This window comes from Vulpes lagopus, chromosome 3 (assembly GCF_018345385.1).
Source record: "Vulpes lagopus strain Blue_001 chromosome 3, ASM1834538v1, whole genome shotgun sequence".
NCBI lineage: Eukaryota > Metazoa > Chordata > Mammalia > Carnivora > Canidae > Vulpes > Vulpes lagopus.
In genome coordinates, this window is record NC_054826.1 from 30,871,337 (window position 1) to 30,894,108 (window position 22,772).

The following is a 22,772-nucleotide window of genomic DNA, read 5'->3' on the forward strand; positions in this document are numbered from 1 at the left end:
CTATGCTTGTAATTTAATAACTGAAACCCTAATTTGCTGTACTGTGTCTCATTTAGGGAACTGTTTATAAACATATGGGAGACATTCGTTCAATAGTATGAGAAAAGGGTGTTTGAGGAGCAGGAATTTGGCAATTGGTAATCTAGCATCATCTGGTTGGGGGAATACCAATGCTTTCATTCCTGCAAAGAGGGTTTCTGAGTGGTGAGGCAAGGATGCTTTCTTAGACCTCTTTCTGGCCTAGATGAAATCTCCCTCAAGACTATCTTCTTTTCCTTTAGTTCCAGATATGTCAAATGTGACTCCTGATTGGCTTCCCTGGTATTCGGAGAGTGGCAAGGGAGTGCTTTCACAGAGGACATGAGCATTCCTATTACTAGAATAGAAAGCCGCATTGTAAATTAAATAACGTGGCAGTCCAACCCACTTGAGTATTTTGTGGGGTTGAGTGTCATGAGTCAGCCTTCCTGAATATGATCTGATAGAGGGCCAACTCTGAGCTGTCACGAATTCCCTATTGTTATGGCCCCCTCGGTGGTGTACTGGGGAGAGAGGCATCCAGCAGATGATATCAAGGCTGCCTACAGCCCCATTTTCTGTCTCTAACAGACTCTAATGGCATTTCTAAGCCTTCTCTCCTTGGCCTTCTTTTAGTATTCAGTTTACCGAGGCTTTGTAGAGTGTTGAGCCGTATCTAATTGGATGACATTTAATAGACTTTCTCTTGGATCCCCAAACCCAAGAGTATAAAAAATGACCTAGCATGAGCTGTGTAAAGAGACTGAAGTGTAATGGAAAAAAGCAACAACAACAAAAAGGATCTCATTCAAAATAGCAATCAACCTCACAAAGTATCCATGAATAAACCTAACAAGAAATATGTGACTCCTAGATATTTAAAAAAAAAAAGTGAACCCAACAACTCTAAAACTTTACCAAAGGGCATAAAGGAATACCTAGATAAATGGAGAGACATATTGTGTTTATATAATATTGTAAAGATGTCAGTTCCTCCCAAATTAATCTATAAACTCAATGCAATCCCAATAAAAACCTGAGGTGATTTTTATCAGCCTCAACAAGCTGATTCTAAGGTTCATATGGGAGGACAATGGACTAGAAACATCAGGAAAATCTTAGGAAAGAAAAACAACAGAGAACTGTTTCTACCACATATAGAAATATAATGTTAAACCATAGTAATTAGAATAGTGTGGTATTGGTGCAGAAACAGACAAATGAGCAGCAGAACACATGGAGACTGGAAACAGACCTAGGTATATATGGAGATTTCATTTATGAGAAAGATAGCATTTCATATTGGTGGAGAAATACTGATCACTTAAGGATAATGATGGAAAGATTACTATCGAATTAGAGAAAAATGGAGGTAAACCACCACCAAATACTTTACAAAAGATAAAACCAACTACATAAAGGAGGTACACGTAAAAAGAGAAACCTATAATACTATTGATAATGCTCAGTATGCAAAACAATATGCAAAGATACTCAAATTCACTAGGAGTCTGGAGTGAAAATTGAAAATGATAATGAAGTACCATTTTAAAAATCCCATTTGGTAAAAATGAAAAGGCTTGATAATGTCTTGGGTTGGCAAGGATAAAGAGAGACAAACACTGTTGTGGGGACAGTGAATTAGAAGCTTCTTTGGAAGTGAGCTGGGTAATACGTCTGTCAAAATCACAAAAAAGTTTCATGTCTTTTGATCTATTCATTCCTCTGCTGGAACGTATCCTGAGGAAACGCGCAGAGTTAGGTACAAGAATATTCTTTGTGGCATTGTTTGTAATAGTGAAAAGCTGCATAAATGTAAAAGGTCCATCAGGAAAAGAGTGGTTAAATACCACAAAATGATGGCCTTTTCCAAACATGGCATTTTTTAAAAGACTTATTTATTTGAGAGAGAGAGAAAGAGAAAGAACCCATGAACAAGGGGAGGGGCAGAGGAGGAGAGAGAATCTCAAGCAGGCTCTCTGTTGAGTGTGGAGCCAGATGTGATACGGGGCTCTATCTCACCACCTGAGCGTAAATCAAGAGTCGGGTGCCAAAAGCATAAGATACCTAGGAATAAACCTAACCAAAGAGGTAAAAGATCTATACCCTAAAAACTACAGAACACTTCTGAAAGAAATTGAGGAAGACACAAAGAGATGGAAAAATATTCCATGCTCATGGATTGGCAGAATTAATATTGTAAAAATGTCAATGTTACCCAGGGCAATTTATACGTTTAATGCAATCCCTATCAAAATACCATGGACTTTCTTCAGAGAGTTAGAACAAATTATTTTAAGATTTGTGTGGAATCAGAAAAGACCCCGAATAGCCAGGGGAATTTTAAAAAAGAAAACCATATCTGGGGGCATCACAATGCCAGATTTCAGGTTGTACTACAAAGCTGTGGTCATCAAGACAGTGTGGTACTGGCACAAAAACAGACACATAGATCAATGGAACAGAATAGAGAACCCAGAAGTGGACCCTGAAATGTACGGTCATCTAATATTCGATAAAGGAGGAAAGACTATCCATTGGAAGAAAGACAGTCTCTTCAATAAATGGTGCTGGGAAAATTGGACATCCACATGCAGAAGAATGAAACTGGACCGCTCTCTTTCACCATACACAAAGATAAACTCAAAATGGATGAGAGATCTAAATGTGAGACAAGAGTCCATCAAAATCATAGAAGAGAACACAGGCAACACCCTCTTTGAACTCGGCCACAGTAACTTCTTGCAAGATACATCCACAAAGGCAAAAGAAACAAAAGCAAAAATGAACTAATGGGACTTCATCAAGATAAGAAGCTTTTGCACAGCAAAGGATACAGTCAACAAAACTAAAAGACAACCTACAGAATGGGAGAAGATATTTGCAAATGACATATCAGATCAAGGGCTAGTTTCCAAAATCTATAAAGAACTTATTAAACTCAACAGCAAAGAAACAAACAATCCAATCATGAAATGGGCAAAAGACATGAAGAGAAATCTCACAGAGGAAGACATGGACATGGCCAACATGCACATGAGAAAATGCTCTGCATCACTTGCCATCAGGGAAATACAAATCAAAACCACAATGAGATACCACCTCACACCAGTGAGAATGGGGAAAATTAACAAGGCAGGAAACCACAAATGTTGGAGAGGATGTGGAGAAAGGGGAACCCTCTTACACTGTTGGTGGGAATGCGAACTGGTGCAGCCACTCTGGAAAACTGTGTGGAGGTTCCTCAAAGAGTTAAAAATAGACCTGCCCTATGACCCAGCAATTGCACTGTTGGGGATTTACCCCAAAGATTCAGATGCAATGAAACGTCGGGACACCTGCACCCCGATGTTTCTATCAGCAATGGCCACAATAGCCAAACTGTGGAAGGAGCCTCGGTGTCCATCGAAAGATGAATGGATAAAGAAGATGTGGTTTAGGTATACAATGGAATATTACTCAGCAATTAGAAACGACAAATACCCACCATTTGCTTCAACGTGGATGGAACTGGAGGGTATTATGCTGAGTGAAGTAAGTCAATCGGAGAAGGAAAAACAGTGTATGTTCTCATTCATTTGGGGAATATGAATAATAGTGAAAGGGAATATAAAGGAAGGGAAAAGAAATGTTGGGAAATATCAGGAAGGGAGACAGAACATAAAGACTCCTAACTCGGGGAAACGAACTAGGGGTGGTGGAAGGGGAGGAGGGCGGGTGTTGGAGGGGAATGGGTGACGGGCACTGAGGTGGACACTTGACAGGATGAGCACTGGGTGTTTTTCTGTATGTTGGTAAATGAACACCAATAAAAATTAATTAAAAAAAATTAAAAAAAAAAAAAGTCGGGTGCCTAGCTGACTGAGTCACCCGGGTGCCCCAAGGAGCATGGGATTTTACAGGCAAGCCATAAAGTTTGGAAACAGATTAAAAGTATTTGTCATATCTGGAATGTGGTAATAACAAACCACCTCTTATATTCCAAGTTGGTGTTATGCAAAGAGGTAAGAATGAGTTAGACCCATATGCAGTGATGGGGAGAAATTCCAAGACATAGTGAAGGAAAAGAGCACAGTCCTAGTTATATAATGGTTGTGCATGTGTACATGAGGATATGTGGGACCAAGGAGGGCAGTAGGATATACACTGACTTATTTATTTGTAGTGGTTAACTCAGGATAGGGCAGTAGGAATTGGAGGAACACGGGAGGCAGGGGTATTTCTGTTTTCTTTCTCTCTTTTCTTTTTCATTAGACTTATTACAAAAGCTTCTTTTTATCTCTTACTTGTGTACTTAAAAGAATGTTCCAGAGTTTAGCTCTGTAGCATAGTGTGAGTCAACACTGTGACATGGCTACCTAAAGGAAATGTCTTTGGGTGGCACGTGTAGAAATGACTTTAGTATTCTGAGAAGGTTCCCTGGGAGGCAGGGATTAAGGGAAAAACCGAGGGAATGAGATTCCTGGCCTTTGCTCCACTTCGTACAGAACAGCCTGGTTTGGTTTGGTTTGGTTTAATCAGTTTGTCAAAGTGCTACATAAGATTTAGCTTAAAACTGAACTGTGGTGGTAGAGCTGTTTTTAGAAGCAATGCTTTGAAGCCCACTAACCTAGAATTGGGATGGCAGTGACCTTGCCTTGCTCTGCTCTAAGTACTCTTGGGGGCTCGGGTTCAGTTGTTGGCTTCTCATCTCAAGATGGAAGTTGATGGCCCTGGATGTACTTGGAGAGCACCATGATGGTAAAGGAACTGGGCACCAGGGGGGATGCTTGAAGAGTCCAGGTGTGGGCAGGGGGCAAGAGGACTATCTCAGTTATTTGAAGGGCTGTCAGGTGAATAGATTGGTTCTCTGTGGCCCTAGGAACAGAATAAAAACCATGGGTAAGTGGAGATTTCAGAGTTGTCCAAAGGCAAATTGGGCTGCCTTGGAAGATAGGGAGCTCCCTGCATCTGGAGGTATACAACTACTTGGCCACAATGTTTATGGTAGAGATTCTGATGACAGATGGCCGTTCAACTAGCAGACCTCCAAGGCTAATTCTTTCTCAGTATTGATTGACTGCCTATGGTTCAGGCAATGTGTTCGGTGATTGAGAGAGACAAGAACCCCCTTCCAATAAAAAAGCAAATAAGACAACTAACAAGTGAATTTTTACATTCGAGACACTGCTTTAAGGATACTAGAACAAATGATGTGATAGTGACTGGAAGGGGGGGTCATTTTTAGATAGGGAGTCAGGGAGCAGCCCTCTGAAGAGACATCTGACCTGAGACTTGCAGGATGGGAAGGAGCCATTCACACAGAGATCTCTCTGGGCAGAGGGAACAGACCAGAGGAAGGGAAATTGCTGCAGGGTTTGAAGAAAGAGAATGTTGTGATCTGATTTAGGGCTTAAAAACATTCCTCTAGCCACTATAGGAGGGGAGGACATGAAGAGGGAAGGCACAGAGGCCAGTTAGGAGGTTGCTTTAGTCAAATAGGAGAGAGGTGATGTCAACTAGACCTGACAGCAGTAGAGTTGGAAAAAAGTAGGTGGATTTAGCTTTATCTTCTATGATTCAAAATATCTGCTTCATTAAGTCACTTGATCCCAGAAGTAGGTTTGCACTGTAAAGTACTACTTTCCAAACAGTGTATGAACATTTAGGGTTGAACTAAGGGGCATTTAATCTCCTATGTGATAGCTGTTTTTGTGTATCTTGAGGTTTCATTTGTGAATATCCAAAGGGATAAATGGCCAAGGTCTTGTTGTGGTACAAGTTCTGATAGAATCCCACAATCCTACTGATTAACTAGACCACAGTGCAGAAGACCAGGATAAGGTCAGGTCCTCCCATGGCCCATCATCCTGTTGGCTCTGCCACCTTTCTTCTTGCCCCATGCTGTGTAGGTGGACCAGGCCAAGAGCAGGGCTCCAGAAGTCAGGCAGCCTGGAGATAGTAACTGGCGAGGACATTTATCAGCTGGAAAAGTGTGAGTGAGTTAAGTCTCTCTCAATTTTAGTTTCCTTATCTGTAAAATGGGATTGTTAGATTATATGGAGTAATCCTCATAATTTGCTAACCACAGATGCCTGGTTTTCAGTAAAGTGATCAATAAATGACAAACACTGCCACCTCACCTTCTCTTCAGAGCAGAACTTTTTGGAAGAATTATCTTCCTACTGTCTTTGCTTCAGTTTGTCTTCTGCTCTCTCCATGCCCCTGAGGTTACATTTCTAATTTCATACATGTTCCCTTCCCGTAGCCCACACTGCTAAACCCATTGGATGCTATTGTCTTTTCTTACTCGACTTTCACCCTCTTTTAGCACTGTTGAACACACACGGGTTTTTAAAAACCCTCTTGCTGTTGGGTCATTCCATGGCATCATTCTCTGCTGTAAGGTTTTAACCTGGAGAGTACCATGATCAGATTTAGGCTTTAGAAAAATTACTCAAAATCATACAACAGCATTTTCATAGCACCTGGCACATTAGACATGTGGAGTGAGCATTGGCCAATACTGCTATTGGTCATCATTATTTGCTACGTCCCACAGTATCCTGGGCAAACCTCTGTTACCTCTCTCATCACTCTGCGTTGTTAGCTTTGGTTTTATTGTTCACCATCTCCAATAGAGAGAGCAGAGACCTACTATTTCCGTTTACTTTTGAGGACTTGAGGGGATTATACTTTTCTTCAGGCGGCACCACAAGACATCCTTTGGAGAGTGAGATATGAACAGAAGTGGTCTATGTCACTTATGGGAGGAAAGCGTTGACTAGCTGCAGCTCAAGCTTTGTTGCCTTGCAACAAGGCTTTGTTGCCTTGCATGGCAAATGTGAAATCACATATTGATATGGAGATGCCGTGCTCAGCCACGACATGGAGGACAGTAGTTTTAGAGAGTTCCCTGGATTTGTAGCAGATTTTAGATGAGTGATAAATCAATCTTTGTTGTTTTAAGACTTTGAAATTTGGGGGGTTATTTGTTGCAGCAGGAAAGCCTAGACTAATGTGAATAAGACAGAACTCTTCCTGGAGCTTATTGCCATGTTCAGCACATATAGGATGTTAATAAATGGAGGTGGAGAGGATAAATGAATAAATCGGGAACAGAAGAAAAAAAAAAAAAACAAGAAGCCATCTCCTTAGGCTTGCATGTATTGGAGTACTTGGCTGATTGGTTCAGTAGTTAACAATCCTTTACATTTCTGTAGCATTCACGAAAGGCTTTCATACCTCTTACTCGTGTGTTCTCTACACCACTCTTAGAGCCAGATACCTAGGACGGACGGATACCAGATACTGTAAGCCCACAGTATACTACTGCCATCAAATGATGGCAGAGCTAGAACTCAACTCCCAGTATCTCGATTTCTGGGTCAGGATTCTGTCCATTGCTCCTTAATATCTACAAATGAGGCCAAACTTGTGGACTATATTTGGATAGGCTGTCACCAATCACTGGGGGTCCTGGACACAGTGTGCCTGTCTCTATGCCAAACTAGCCCAAGACTTGGCAAGAGAGTCTGGAACACATGTCCTGGAATTCACGCCCGAAGGATGTCAATCCACATGCACTCAGACACACATACTCACACACATACATACACTCTGTCTCATATATATATATATATATATATATATATATATATATATATATATATATTATACATGAATTCGAGCTACCAGGGTGTCCCCATATGTGCACAATCACATAGACATACTCATACTCACATACTGATACACATTTAATTGTGTATCACTTATTCACATGTAATTGTGTGTATACACATTCACACACACATGCATATACATACACATATAAATGTGCTTATTCAAATATTGAAGTGTACTTAAATATGTGCTCATCTAGTCACAAATACCCATATATAATTGCAAAACTGAAAATAATATACTTCATTCCCTCTTAAGAACTTTTACTTATTCTTACATATATGTGCGCACACAGATATCTGTGCATCCCCACTTACTTACTTGTACATGTAGAACCACAGAAGCAGACATACTTATGCTCATACCTGTACTTGGCCATAACATTTCTCTTTAAGGCTACCTGTTTCAATATCTTTAAGCTACCATGTACATATACACATACCTATGTGTACATTTGCACAAATATACAAGCCCACAGTATACACATGTGCATAAACACTGCACAGAGATGCTGCTGCATAAGCACTTAATACACACTTATGTGTGTCCAGACAAGCTGGATGGATTCTTCTAGGTTCTAGCTCCAGATCCTTCTCTTGTAGCCTGCCACAGGGGCTGCTCTAGTTCAGGACCCCCTTCTCTCTTCTCTCTTTTCCATTCCCACTACAACCCTACCTTTATTTTCTGGGTGGACTCAATGAAAGTGTCTGGTAAGGTCAGATGAAGGGCTGGCAGCTTCAGCCTTCCCCTCATCGGGAATGGATAGAGACCCCTGTTGCTTTTCTGGCTGCCTCTCTCTGCTCTCAGGTCTGTTAGCTCCGGTGAATAAAGCCAGGCCCTGGGAGGCAGACAATCAGGCCTGGGGACTCCAGCTGTTTATAGAGCTGCTATGCACTCCTGCTGCTCTTGGAGAACAAACACAGCCTGGAAAGTTTCTGGCATTGGGACTATGTCCATATTACCATGGGCCCAGGAGGCACAGCTAGCTCTTTGCGTGGTTGGTGAGGCAGAGTCCTGGGCTGGAAGTCTATTCAGTGAAGTTGCCTTTCATCTCTGATTTCCTTATGATGAAAGGAAACAAGTAGAGGCTGGGATATTCCAAACATCCAGGAATTAAATATTTATATTTGGCTCAAGAGAAGATGGGCTTTGGGGTGAGATAAGATCTGAGTTCAAATTCTATCTCTGCCACTGATCAGTTGTGTGACTTGATACAAGTCACTTAATCTTTCTGAGCCTTATATTACTTATCTATAAAATGGGGATAACATTTCCTGCTCCCTGGAGATTGTGGTGAGCTCGGAATGAGATGATATATGCAGAAGTGCTCCACACTCTGCCTGGCACACAGTAGCATTTAAGGTGTGGTGTGGCTCTTGTTTTTAAGATGAGTCCAGTCTTACTCTCCAAGCATATTCTGCATGACAAGAAAGGAGGTTTGAATGGGGAAAGTGATTCAAAGGGTTTGGTGGGTGGGATCTTGGTGAGAAAGAAGCTGAGGGGGAGGGGAAGTGTTGGCCACTTGGAAGAGTGTCAGACCTGGGGTTTTGTCACACTTGCTCCGTACTTTGTGGCCTTGCTCAAGTGATGTCCCCACTCTAGCCGTCATATTCCCTCTCTGTAAAATGAAGGACTGCCTTAGGTTCTTCAGGTTTTCTTCTAGTTCTGAGATATTAGGTTATGTTTTTCGGAAATCATCTGCAAAGTAAATTAAACGCATATAGATAACTAAGGACCCAGTGGGAAAAAGTCACAGTATTATGGAATGTACAAGCTGAAAATGGTAACTCCTATTCTGAATTAACATTAAATAATAAGGAGAAAACTGTGCCACCTGTGGACCACTCCCAAGGAGGCACATCATTGCCAATTCTTCATTCTTCGTCTCAGGATTCTGTATCTCCACCGCAGGGGGCCACGCCCCCCCAGGCTTCCCTTGGGGCTCTTCCCATGTTCCATCTGTTCTGTTTTCCCCTGAGGTGTGCTGAGCCTGGCACGATGTGAGGTTGGGTTTCTACTTCTGATAATAGTTAGGTGGTTGCTTAAGCGTGCTGTGTGGGTCTGTGGTCTCTCGGCTTCCTGAGTCATTGCCTTTTGATGTTATGGCAGTGTGGGGCACTGCAAACACCTTCTATGGGTTAGGAGAACAGGATCTTCATCCTTGCCTGGGAGCTAACTAGTTCTGTGATACAATGTGTCCAAATCTATTTCTTTAGCTGGAAACTGGGGGACATAGTGTTTACCGTGTCTACTGTGTAGAGAGTGGTTGGAAGACCTAGTATTTAGTGAAGGAATCAGATGAGAGAGTGGGCATGAAATATGTTGAAAATTATGAGTAGTATTTAATAATAATAGCTGACATTCACTGTGTGTGTACTTTGTGTCAAGCACCATGCTTGGCACCTTCTACACTTTATCTCTGAATCCTTACCCCATGTGGCAAGGTGGATGCTACTGGTATTCCCCTCTACAGATGAGGAGAGACTGACTCAGGCTACTCTGCCCCAGGTCATAGAGCTGAACCTCATGTTTTGCTTGGCCATGGAAGACTGTGTCCTAATTGCTACACTATCTCTATAGAGAGCAAAATGTAGCAGGAGTGAAGTCTAGAAAGGTAGGCAGGAGACATGGGAGAGGGGAAAACGGAGATTCAAGGTCACACAGATGATTAGTGATAGCTCTGGGGTCACCATCATCATCTTCATCATCAGCATTATCATGGGAAACATTAAGAGCACTTACAAAAAGCATTTACTGTGACGAAAACTGTCTTGCACTTAATTTCCACCCATGATACCTCGATGAGGTCAATATATTAGTCACCATTGGGATTTTACAGATGGGGAAATTTAGGCTTAAAGACATGAAGAAAAGTGGATTCTCATATATAGTGAATGAGACTGGATCTATGTGACACCAGAGCCTGGCTGGTAACCACCACACAAAATAAAGGCAAACTGCTATTCTTTTTAAGAGAGAGAGAGGAGGGGGAGGGGGTAAAGAGAAGAAGAGAGAGAATCTTAAGCAGGCTCCACGATCTCTCTCCTTTCCCTCTCTTTGACCTGAGCCAAAATCAAGAGTCAGATGCTTAACTGACTAGGCCAGGTGCCCCAAACTGCTGTTCTTTTAGGAGGAATCTGTGTCAAGGAAATAGATCTATGTGTGGCCATTGTAGGGAAACAGGTTGGGGTGGGCTGGAATGCTCTTCCAGGTGGTTGGGGTGGTTCCAGGTGGTTGGGGTGGTTGGGGTGCTCTTCCTGCTGGAAGAGCAGGAATGTACACCTGTTCTTAAATAACCAAGTTCTTTACATAGCTGGGTGGTCCTTGACCTAATCTGATAACCATGTACCATTCTAGAAGAGTGCAAGTATCAACACTCACCACACAGAGAGTATGAATAATTCAAGGGTCAATGTGCTTCTGATTTTGGAGGAACAAGAAGAAAAGCATTAGGAGCTCTTAAGACATCCATTCAAAGTGTGGAAAAACTTGCCGTTTTGACCTGGATGCCCAGTGAAAAGCAGTCATATTTGTTCCTAGTCAACAGGTGGGATCATCTCCATTTGGAGATAATAGGCCTATTCATTTTAGGGAATTTTTTTTTATCATTTGTCCTTTGGATGTGAGCAGGGTCTACTTGACTCTATTAAGACAGGTCTCTTTGCAAAAGGACAGATTTTGGACCATTTGCCCCACAATCTATAGAGATCAGTGATTTTTGCTAGTCTGGGGCTGAAAGATTAGATCTACTCTCCATAAATGCTTAGGACCCAATCATTGTACGAATCAACAGACAATATACTTGATTTGGTTTATTTATTTAAAAAAGTTATTGAGTACTCATTATTAAATCACTGTTCCAGCTGCTGAGGTTACCACAGGAAATGAGACAAGATTCCACCCCAGAAATAACTTACATTATAGCAAGAGCAGGAATGAATAAGCAGACCATTAACCGTGTTACTTGTGAGTGGTAAGTGCTATTATGGGAACTGTAAAATGTGTCATGAGAATGGGTGGAAAGAACTCGTAGCCTTGGGTCAAGCACACAGGTGAACTCACACACGTACACACGTGTTTGAGTGTGCGGGCTGCTTCTGCAGGTAATTCTAGCATAGACTTAAAGGGGAATAGGAATCAGCAAGGGAAGGGGGGCTAGTGTGGGTGCTCTAGGCAGAGTCCTCAATGGCATCAACACAGAGACACACCTGTCTAGAGAACTCTTAGGCGTTTCCATTATCCAGAAGAGGAAGCGAGCGAGAGAGAGAAGAGTTGAAGCAGGGCAGAATCACGGAGGACCTTCTAAGCTTTTCAAAGGAATTGGGGCTTAATGGTGAAGCTGAGGGGGAGCCACCAGGGAGGTGTAGAAGCTGGATGATGGTGGGGTTAGATCTGTATTTTAGGAAGACCAGCCTGTGAGAAAGAAGGATCGTAGTGGAGCAAGATGAGAGTTAAGGCTCTTTTGCAGTAATGTGAATAAGCCCCATGGAAGCCTGAACTAGCCAGGGGCAAGGGATGTCTAGAAATGGGTAGCTGTTTTTGCCTTTTTTTTTTTTTAAGATATTTATTTATTTATTTATTTATGAGAGAGAGAGAGAGAGACAGAGACAGACAGAGAGAGAGAGAGAGAGACAGAGACAGGCAGAGACAGGCAGAGGAAGAAGCAAGCTCCATGCAGGGAGCTCAATGTGAGACTCGATCTCAGATCCTGGGATCACATCCTGAGCTGAAGGCAGACGCTCAACTGCTGAGCCACCCAGGCATCCCCAGAAATGGGTAGTTTAGAGGATTTCCTGGCAGTAACATCTGTCTATAGGACTTGATGATTAGCTGGCTGCTCTCATTTGGCTCATAAAGAGATGACTTTAGGCTGCTTAAATTGTTTTCTCATGAGCTAGATCATTCCCTTCAAAGCAAGTACAATTGACTTTTGTTTTGTTTTGTTTTCAAGGATTGGGAAAAAAATTTAAAGTATCATTGCATCTATTTACAATCACAAATATATGATTTGCTCCTTGCAGAAATTCAAAAAATAGGGAAAGACTGAAAGAAGAAAATTAAAAATTATCCATAAGTCTGCAAGCCAGGGATAACTGCTATTAATATTTTGGTATTTTTCCTTCTAGTCTTTTTTTCCAGTATAGTTGGTTTATTTTAAACTTTTTACTATGCAAATTTTGAAATACACACAAAAACTGAGAGAAGAGTTGAATCAACCCAAAAGACCTACTGCGGCTTCTATAAGCAGTCTTCTGCTATTGCAGAGTTGAATTGTAAGCTTACATGCAGCTCTTTACATTTTCTTTTTTTTTTTTTTTTAAGATTTTATTTTTTCATGAGAGACACACACTAAGAGGCAGAGACATAGGCGGATGGAGAAGCAGGCTCCCTTACAAGGGGCTTGATGTGGGACTAGATCCCAGGACTCCCCTGAGGATCACACCCTGAGCCACCCAGGCAACCCTATAATTTTGTTTCTGCATCCTGGGTGTTTGGCATGTGCTGGCCCTGCTGGCTCTTTGAGCATTTGCAGGTGTATGTCTTCACCCCAAACATTGAATAGGAGAGTAAAAATGCCTAAGTCGCATGGTATGTACTGGAGATCTGAAAAAACACCAGATTCCCCACCTTCTTGGGGAAACTCCATGCAGAGCGTACATATTTCTGGGAGAGAGATGTCCTCAGCAGGAAATAGCAGCCCATATTTTGATTCACTCACCATAGTTGTCTCAGCAATGGAACCAAAGCTGTTGATGAAAATGTTGCAGCTCACATTCACCGGGGGACCTGCCAATCAAGAGAGATTCCTGCTTAGCTCCATGGCCCAGAAGAAACCCACAGGATAGGACCCATTCCTGGAACAGTGACTTCAGGGATGGATTCCTCTTGGCAGAGGAGACCCTTACTTGCCCTCCACACCAACCCTGAGCAGCAGGGACTCCCAGCCACATCACTATGCCAGATTCCCTGGTCCCCAAGTGAGCATCAGGTACAGAACACCAGGGGCTGAACTGAGATGTACTTTCATTAACACAGGATGATTCATCATCCTGCCATATGGTTGAAATCCCTTCTCCAAACCCCATCGGCTGCCTTCTAATTTGTGGCTGAAATGTATTTACGGCTCCAACATTTGGAGGCCATCTTGGGAATCGCAAGGAACAGCAAGTTCCTTGCCTTGAACTTATGAACCAAGAATGATTGCCTGAAAGGGTGTTGATGGGAATTACCAGCTGAAGAATCCAGAGGGAACCTTGAGGGAAGTCCATAAGTCTTTATTAAATACTTTTCAGACAAACTTTTTTAATTCTACTGCAAAGGATAGGAAAGAAATGAAGGAACATTTGTCTTTGGGATCTCATTGTTAGGGGGCCTCTGTCAATCTTTTCATTTTATACTGTGCTGTGCTAAGAGTGTTATCGATACTATCTCATTATATCCTCTCAACAACTCCAGAAGAGGACATGGTTATTACCTCCACTTTGCAGGTGAAGAAACAGAGGCTCAGAGAAGCCACACAGCCAGCATATGGTTGAGCCAGAGTTTGAGTTCAGATTTCTCTAATTGCAAAGCTAGTGATTGGTTGTACTTGGAGGAAAGAGATTCAGAGAAAGGAAGGGGCATGTTCAAGGTCACAGAGTGGCGGACTCCAGGATTTTAAGCACTGGGCTTCTACATGAACTGACAAGGGGGCTGAGATAAAATACCCAGAGAGAAATGTGAGACCATGGGATAGATTGCTATAAGCAGGAGGAGTTTAGGTATAAGAGAGGTTCTGGGGAACAAGGCATTAGGAAAGACCTCATGAAGGTGATAAACCTTGAGCTGACCTTGAAGGCGGGTAAGACTTGGATAATAAATAGCTCATCATCCTTCACATGAAGATTGCAATGGGCAATCTGTGAATTTTTTCGGGTCTGCTTTTTTGTTAATCCCCATGAGGTCCTGAGGGAGCCATGGCAAAATTACTGTCCCTGCTATGGAGCAGAGAGTTTTAATAACTCACTTGGGCTTATTTATCAAGCATGTGGTAGAGCCGGAACTCACACCCAAGTTTTCTGACAGTGGAAAGAAGGAAGCAGATGTCTTTGTGTCTTCTGTTACCTCTTTAAAAAAGTAGCCCAAACATTTTACCCAAACTCAGTCAGTTTCCTTCTTTTCAGAAATCTTGGTGTGCAGGAAGGGACTCAGTCTTAAGGTAGGATCCAAGTTTTCCCTCCAAGGCTCCCTGGGTTTTCAACACAGCTCTGATACTCATTGGCTATTTTATTCAGGCGCGTCTCTTCCTGTTTCTGGGTTACAATTTCCCCGTAAGTCTGGGAGAGTAGTGCATGATCTGGGTAGACACTTTGAGCTCCTTTGGTTTGGAATTCCCGTATGGAAGCTACCCATGTGAATTACATGGTTACAGGATTTCAGGGCTGGAAGGTTTCTTAAAGGTCACCTTATCAATTTCTTCCCAAAGTACTGTCTGTAGTAGAATCACCTGGGGCATAATTTAAACTGCAGATTCCTTGGCCCAACCCCAGACCCAGTGAACCCAGATCTCCGGAAATTAGCCCAGAATGTATTGTTTAACGAGCTACCCGGTGATTCTCACACACAGCCAAGTTTAGGAACCACTGTTGTAGTGGCACCAGCTGCCCATTCAAGGCTGAACACCTCAGTGATGGGGAACTCATTTTGTCTTGAGTAGCTCTTTCCATAGTTGGATACTTCTGTCTGCTAAAACATTTCCCTTATGCTGAGTGAAAATCAGCCTCCTTGTCACTTCCACCTAAACAAAGACCCATTAATTTTTTCCCCTCATTTAGACTCAGACCCAGGCTTTTCTTTTCATTCAGTCTCATACCATTAAGATGCCCCAAAGAGTTACTGCCAGTGCCTTGAAATGACGCACTCAGAGTTCCCACCCAGGCCCTGCAAGCATCTGGTGCTGTGACTCCCATATAAATTAGATCCTGATTTATGTGTGTGAGAGGGCGCCAGCCAAAGGGACCCCATGGGGAGGTGTGGTTCATTGATATAAATCTGAAATTAAATTATCCTCGAGAAAATTACAATCCGGCCGCCTTTGGCAGCAGGATAATGTATATATTTCATTAAATATTAAAGTTTAATTTTGCTTTTGTGTATGTGTTTGTATTAGGCTGTGCCCCAATCCTGGGAGCCATTATCCTATACAAAGTCTTAAAGAAGATACAGACTATCAGAGCTAGAAGGTCTGAAGCCCTACTGGATCCTTCTGCAGATGCAGAAACAAAGGCCCAGATATGTCAAGTGATGTACTTCGGGTCACACTATCAGGTCAGTGGTGGGAGGACTGGACTCCAGTGTTAGCATGCTTTACTTCCGTACTCTGATTTGCATTGCCACTGTGTTCTGCAGACTGAGCCTGCTGTTCCCTGCCATCCTGATCTTCAGGAGAGTCAAGAGCAGGCAAGATTTCTGGTGTTTGAAGGAAACTGCTGGGTGATTAATCACTCTGTAGAGTTTCCAAACAATGCAGACCTCTTCCTCTTGTGTTAGGGTTACAGAGGCCTTATCTGCATGGCCTTTTCAGGAGCTCTGTGTTTGTAAGCTCTGTGGCTTTTGGAAGTCTTATTTGTGCCTGGAGTGGAAGTGTGAAAGGACCTTGGGACTCAGGGGCAGAAGAACCTTCATGCCAATGTTTCACCCCTTACCACAAGGCAGAGTGGTGAACCCTTGCTTCCCAGTTTTAGAGGGTAGGGTGGAGGGAGGGGGGGGGGTGTGTCCTAGAAGATTTACCTTGCTCAGGGCCTGACTTAGAGGGGACTGAAGGGAGTAGAGACACTGCAGTTTTGGGAAGCGACTAAGACATTATCTAGTGCTGTAGATTTGGGGACCAGATATTCAAAGTAAGGCTCCTAGATGGGGATAGGGAGGAGAAGAGTGTTGATTCAATAATTTTATAGTCTGAGCAAAATTTTATTTCTTAAAACTGTCCATTGCTAAGCAAATAAACAAGTAAATAAATTAATGAATGAATAAACAAATCAACAAATCACTAGCATGGTACCAAGAATTGAGTAAATGTAGCTGAGTGAAAATCCCTAATCTAGATGGCATCCCTTGGGAAAGTCACTTAACTGCCCTATGCCTTTGCATATATTTTGGTTCCTTCGTTCATTCATTTGTTTTTGAAAGGATTATTGAGGGCCACCTATGTGCCAAGTACTGTGCTATGCACAAAGGATAACTAATACATGAACGCTGTATGGTACACATGCAACGAAAGGGATTCCTCTCTCGGGAGAGCTAGACACTCCGGGTGGAGTTCCGAGAGAGCCCACCAGGGGGCGTGGTGAGCTGGAATTCGGGAAAACTGAAGGCGGCCCTGGAGGCAACCTGGTGGTCCTTGTTCTTGACCATGTTTGGCCAATGGAGTTTCTAAAAGGTGTCATTTAGCTGCCAACTTGGAAGACTTCCTAGAAAACCCTCAAGTCTTATCTCGGAAGGCCTGCTGCCCAGGGCCTGTATTCCTACCTGGCAGCTACCTTAGCACCTGACAAGTGGCTGCCCTTAGATGAGCCTGTGCTTTCTGTTTTTTTCTTATCCCGGTCCCGCTTCACTCATGTGCCATACATGATCCCTCTGCGTGTTTGAGGTTGTGACCCTGGTGAAAGGTGTGGTCCCAGGCACTATGGCAGGAGCACTGGTCATGATTTACCTGTTCTTGAGGGAACCATGGTCATGCTAAGGATGCTGGGAGATAGGGCCCAGGGAGAAGGGGTCAGAGGAGCCTGGAGGTAGAGAGGAGTGGGAGGTGGGCCCCAAACAACCAATCCCTATGCATTTCACAGAGCACTTTCCATTTGCAGAGCACTCTGAGAAGGGTACTTGGAGAAGGGGGAGCCAGGTAAGCAAATATTAGGAAGCTGTTACTAGCTGTCACATCCCTTGTTTGGTCTTGGACTTGAGCCGAAAGGAACAGTGAGGAAGGGCATCTGGAATCAAGAATTGATTAGGAGGCTGGCAGTTGATCCTTGAAATAAGATTTTAAAGGGGTACTGGAAGGAAGGTCAGAGAGCTTGGGGTCCCAGGGAGCTCCTTACAATCGTACCTATAGAACTCTGCTTGGCAGTTTGGGATTGCTGCAACTTCTTTGGGTATCCACAGACATGACTAAGGGAACCTGTCTCCTCTAGTAGCAGACGTCAGGGTCTCATAGAGCCCTTCAGAGCTGAAAGAAGCTTCTTAGATCACACTGGTGAGGATGTGTAAATTGGTCACCCACAGGGCATATCTGGCTCACCAACATGTTTTTTTTTTTTGAATTCACATGTTTTAGGAATCAGGAAATTTTGCCTAAATCTTGATTTCTGGCTCTTCTTAGAGTACTGGATGATTAGGAAACATGAGGCCCTAATTCCTGTAGGGTAACTGTGGCCTGGGGCTAAGGAGAGGCTGTGCCCTTTCGAGGAGACTGTACCTCTGTTTTTCCATAGTGGCTACAACTCCCTTTGTCCTCACTTTGGGCTCACCTTACTTGTTATCCCTGGAGCCATTTGAAATTGTGACTCTGATTTAGCCTAGACCTTTTTTTTTTTTTTTTTTTTAAAGATCTTTACTTATATTTGACAGAAAGAGAGAGTGAGAGCATGAGTGCACATGTGCAAACAGCAGGAGCAGCAGAGGGAGAGGGAGACTTCCTGCTGAGTAGGGAACCCAAGGCAGGGCTGGATTCCAGGATCCTGGGATCATGACCTGAGCCAAAGGCAGATGCTTAACTGACTGAGCCACCTAGGAGCCCCTAGACTGGACTATTTCAAAATTATATACTAATCCTTGGGAACTTTCAGCAGATGAATTTTAGTTGGAAGTTTCTTCTCTAAAACAAATAACAGTAAACTGCTTAGAGGAAAAGTGAGGGTGGGCTTGCTCATTATTCCCTGTGTCCCTTTTTTGGGCACATGGTGGAAACCTGAGAACTCCATGAAGCATAGTTTATAACCCACAGATACATCCAACTCTATCACTGCAGAGATGAGGAACTGAGGCCCAGAGGAAGGAAGAGGCTTATCAAAGTTCAGAGTATACGTTTGCACCTGAAGCAAAACATGAACCCCTTTCTCCATGTTCCATATTTGTCTATCTGTCTATTACACCAGAGGGAGCAAATAGGTTTTCATTCACATACTAACCCCTGGCAGGCAGAGGTACTGTTGAGCTGGGTTCTCTGAAGCTTTGTTTGGGCTTGGTGGGGAGAAGACAGAACAATGTCTGCATCTGGGAAAGAGTCGGAGTCATACCATGTGTTTGCCATCTGCGTACAATACCATGCTGTTTGCTTCTGTAATTTAGGAAAGCAGATCCCTGAGAATCTGGAAGGAAAGTTTTCTCTACCTTTGAAGTTGGGCCTGATCCTGGCATCATATCCAGAGGTTCTCCCCATTAGCTTATCCAGGAAATCCGAGGGTGACATGGGCTTGGGTGCAGAGCGGGCAGCTTCAGCCTCCTTGGAAGCAGCAAGGCTAAGAAAAGAGAGGAAAGCAGAGGGTTAATGATGGCCTTGTGATCATATCCCAGCCTTGCCCAGATCCAAGAACCACCAGAGTGTTCTCAGCCTAGGAAACAGGGAGTGTGGGTCCTTAATGAGGAAAGGCCAGGTTAAATTGTTTGTTTGGCCAGACATCAGCCAACATGGAATCCTGTCAGGCAGCTGCCTGTCTCATGCTGTGGAGAAGCTGCTGCCTCTTCAGGTTGCATCTCTGGGGTTTTGTGCAATCATACTCGGCTGCTGGGCCTACCTGGGAGGAGATTGAAGGGTCAACTTCCCCCGAGGCCCAGCCCCGTGTTCTGAGTGACTGCACTGTTATGGGTCTGGGGAATAGCACATCTAGAGAGAATCTTAGAGATCTAATAGTTCAGCTTTTCCCCAAAGTTTCTCTTCAGAATCAGTCACTAATTAAAAAAAATGTTGCCCAAGTCAAATGCATTGGGGAACAGAAATTTAATCAGGCATCTTTACCTCGAGTCTTCTCAGAAGCTTTAACAAGCTTAGAGGCCTATGCTTATGGGACTACCATCTCATGAAACATACACTTTAGAAAATGCTCAGTTGGGAAAATTGAGGTATAGTTAGTGGAAGAGAACAATGTAGGTCCCAGAGTAAATCAGTCTGCCTCAGTGTATCAGGATTGGGGGATTCAAGGCTGCTGGAGTGCTTCACACTTGTTTCTGTCACCAACCCCCATCCCCCACTCCCACGTGACATTGTGGTTCGGGTCCTCATTCATGCCATAGCATGAATTACTGAGTCTAAGGACAGTGGCTGTCCCCTTGCCACAATCTCAAAGGTGGATAGATTTCTAAAAGAGTCAAGATTGAAAGCTGAAAGGTGAAAGAACAATCATTCAGGTTCTTTGGGCAACTGAGCTTTCCCAGTCCTGAAATTGTACCAGGAGATAGCTGGATCAAGTGCAACCCTGGGGTGTGGTGCTGTCAGCAGCTGGTAAGTTGAAGGATGTGCATGCATAGAGGGATGAGTGTGTGCACATACACACACGTGTGTGTGTGTTGCATAAGATGGGAACTTCTGTCACCTAGCCAAGTAGGTGTTCCCCAAGGATATGCACTCAACCTCTCTTGTTCTTCACCTTGGCTTGTTTCTGATCTCACAGCTGTAACGGTTTAAGTGATGACCTTTAATGGATGACTTTCAAATCTGTATCTCTGCCTGGCTGCTCAGGAAGCCCCCTTTCCTCCCGTGCAAACACCTGCAGGGCATGTCTATCTAGATGTCCTGTGCCTCAAATTCATCTCCCAAACGGAATGCCATAGCTTCCTCTCTGAACCAGCTCCTCCAGAGCACACTTCCCCAGACAGCACCAGCGTCTGTCCACTGGCTAGTCTACAAGCTCCAGAGCCATCTTGTCTCCTTGTTGCCTTTTCCTCTCATCCCCTCATTCACCAGGTCCTGGACTGTGCTACCTTGTAATATAGTTACTTGTGTTTGCATTTGAAGACCAGGAATCATGGTGTTTTTTTTTTTTTTTAAGATTTTTAAAATCTATTTATTCATTCATGAGAGTCAGAGAGAGAGAGAGAGAGAGAGGCAGAGACACAGACAGGGAGAAGCAGGCTCCATGCAGGGAGCCCGATGTGGGACTCGATCCTGGGTCTCCAGGATCAGGCCCTGGGCCAAAGGCAGACGCTCAACCACCAAGCCACCCGGGCTGCCCAACCATGGTGTTTCCATTTATTGTTTATTTGTTCTTTTAATCCCCTGCTATATCTATCACGTATCTCAAACATAATTGGTGCTCAGTGATTGTGCAGTGAATGAATGAATGAATACTATGCTACTTTAATTAAACAAATATTCTGGTTAGGAGGGTATTCATAAATATTCATGTATGGACTAACAATTTTAAAGTAATTACGCTATTATTTCCAGTAATGAAGAATACTGAAAGCAATCTGGTATTCCTGTGCAGGTTCAGAAGGCATTTCAGGATTATTCAGACACTCATGTCACCTGAAGATCCCTTACCCATATACTAAAGAGCTCATTTTTACCGACAGGGTGAAAGACAAATACATTTTCCTGTTTTTTTTTTTTCTTTTGTGTGTGATTCTGGATGTTTGTGAGTTGGTGTCATGTGTACAAGTGGGTAGACATGTATGGGCGTGTGTGGGGATTGGGATGTGATAGGTGTTTGTGGATGTGCAGTGGATTGTGTTACATAGATACACGTGTGCAAACGTGAATACCTATGTTCATGTGAAAGTACGTTGTTAAGTATGGCATTTGTGTGTGTATATGTGGGGTGGAATATATGAGCTATAGGGTATGAATATATGGAATGCTTGTGTGGATGTATATATGTGGTATGTGTAGTGCATATATGTGTTTCCAAAATGAACTGTGAGAGGTAATATAAGAAAGCACAAAAAGAGTGAAAAGAACAGATGATTGGAATTTATCTTGTCTCATTTATAAGCTGTGTGACCTTGGGGAAGTTACACAACCTCTCTGAACTTGAGTTGCCTCCTAGGTCAAATTAGTTTTACACAAGCAGTAATTGACATAAAAAACACCTAGGACGGTTCTTGGAACATAGTGGGCATGTAATACATTGTCTTGCTCTTGCCTTGCTGTGTGTGTGTGTGTTTTTGTGTGTGTGTTTGTGAAGCAGTTCAGAGCCAGTCTGGGGTCTTCTTTCTGGTCTCACTGCTGCTTTCAGTGGCACCATAGGCTCCACATGGCTGGGAAGTCTTGCCAGATACCTTCCATGGCTCACAGTCCCAGCCTTTTCCCCATTCAGCACCAGACTCATGGCTGCTCTGTGGCTCTGGTGTGAACAAAAGTGACCACAGGCATGCAGCTGGTGATTTATGACTTTTCTGCTGCTATAATTCACTTCTAGAACCTTTCTAGGAGTGGGGTTATGAAGCTTTCATAAGTTCCTGTTCTCTCTGCAGCCGCTTCTCTCAGATAATAAGATTTGGGAACATAGTACTCCCTCCCAGCAGCTACTGGAGCACCAGCCATCTCTTAGCCCTTAGGCCTCTTTCATAAGCCTGAATCCTATTATGCTGTACAGTGAGAGAATGAATTTGCCCCAAATTATCCCCTACCACTTGCTATTAGCAAAATGTGCCATTTAATACCTGAATCCTCCCCCAAGCTGAGGAGTCCTCTGGTCACCCTAGCGCTCATGTCTGCAGCACCTGGCCACTGACTCACTGCAAGCCCTGGCAGGGGATGCTGAACTTGAGGGCATGGAGACTCTGAGAGGTTAAGTAACTGGCCTCAAGTCACAGGGCACTTTAAGGACAGAAGGGTTTAGAAATCAAACTGTTAAGTGTTGCTTCATCCAAAAGCTACAATGTATGGGAAAGCCTTGTAAATTGCAAAGAGTATCAATAACATAGCTGCTCTTGCTACTATCTGCTACATTCAGGAACATCAGAACATGAGTCTGACTTCCAGCAATTCTGGAACAACTGCACTCACCACACTGTAAGGTGGAGAAGAAAGAGTTGTGGGTCACCACGTGATCTGTTTCGTCAAGTGATTCACAGCAGAATTCTTTGAAATTCTGAGATTTGCTAGTCCCAACTTC

At 43.3% G+C, this 22,772-nt stretch overlaps 1 protein-coding gene across 2 annotated transcripts in view; it reads right to left on the reverse strand.

The window, feature by feature from the left end:
• Window positions 1-22,772, reverse strand: part of GLRA1 (glycine receptor alpha 1) — an 86,014-nt gene that overhangs the window by 32,256 nt on the left and 30,986 nt on the right. For both annotated transcript variants that reach the window (XM_041747653.1, XM_041747652.1), the window contains exons 2-3: window positions 19,048-19,175; window positions 13,400-13,467 (exon numbers count right to left, since the gene is read on the reverse strand). In XM_041747653.1, the coding sequence (XP_041603587.1) occupies window positions 13,400-13,467; window positions 19,048-19,175 (196 nt within the window). The remainder of the gene's footprint in view (window positions 1-13,399; window positions 13,468-19,047; window positions 19,176-22,772) is intronic.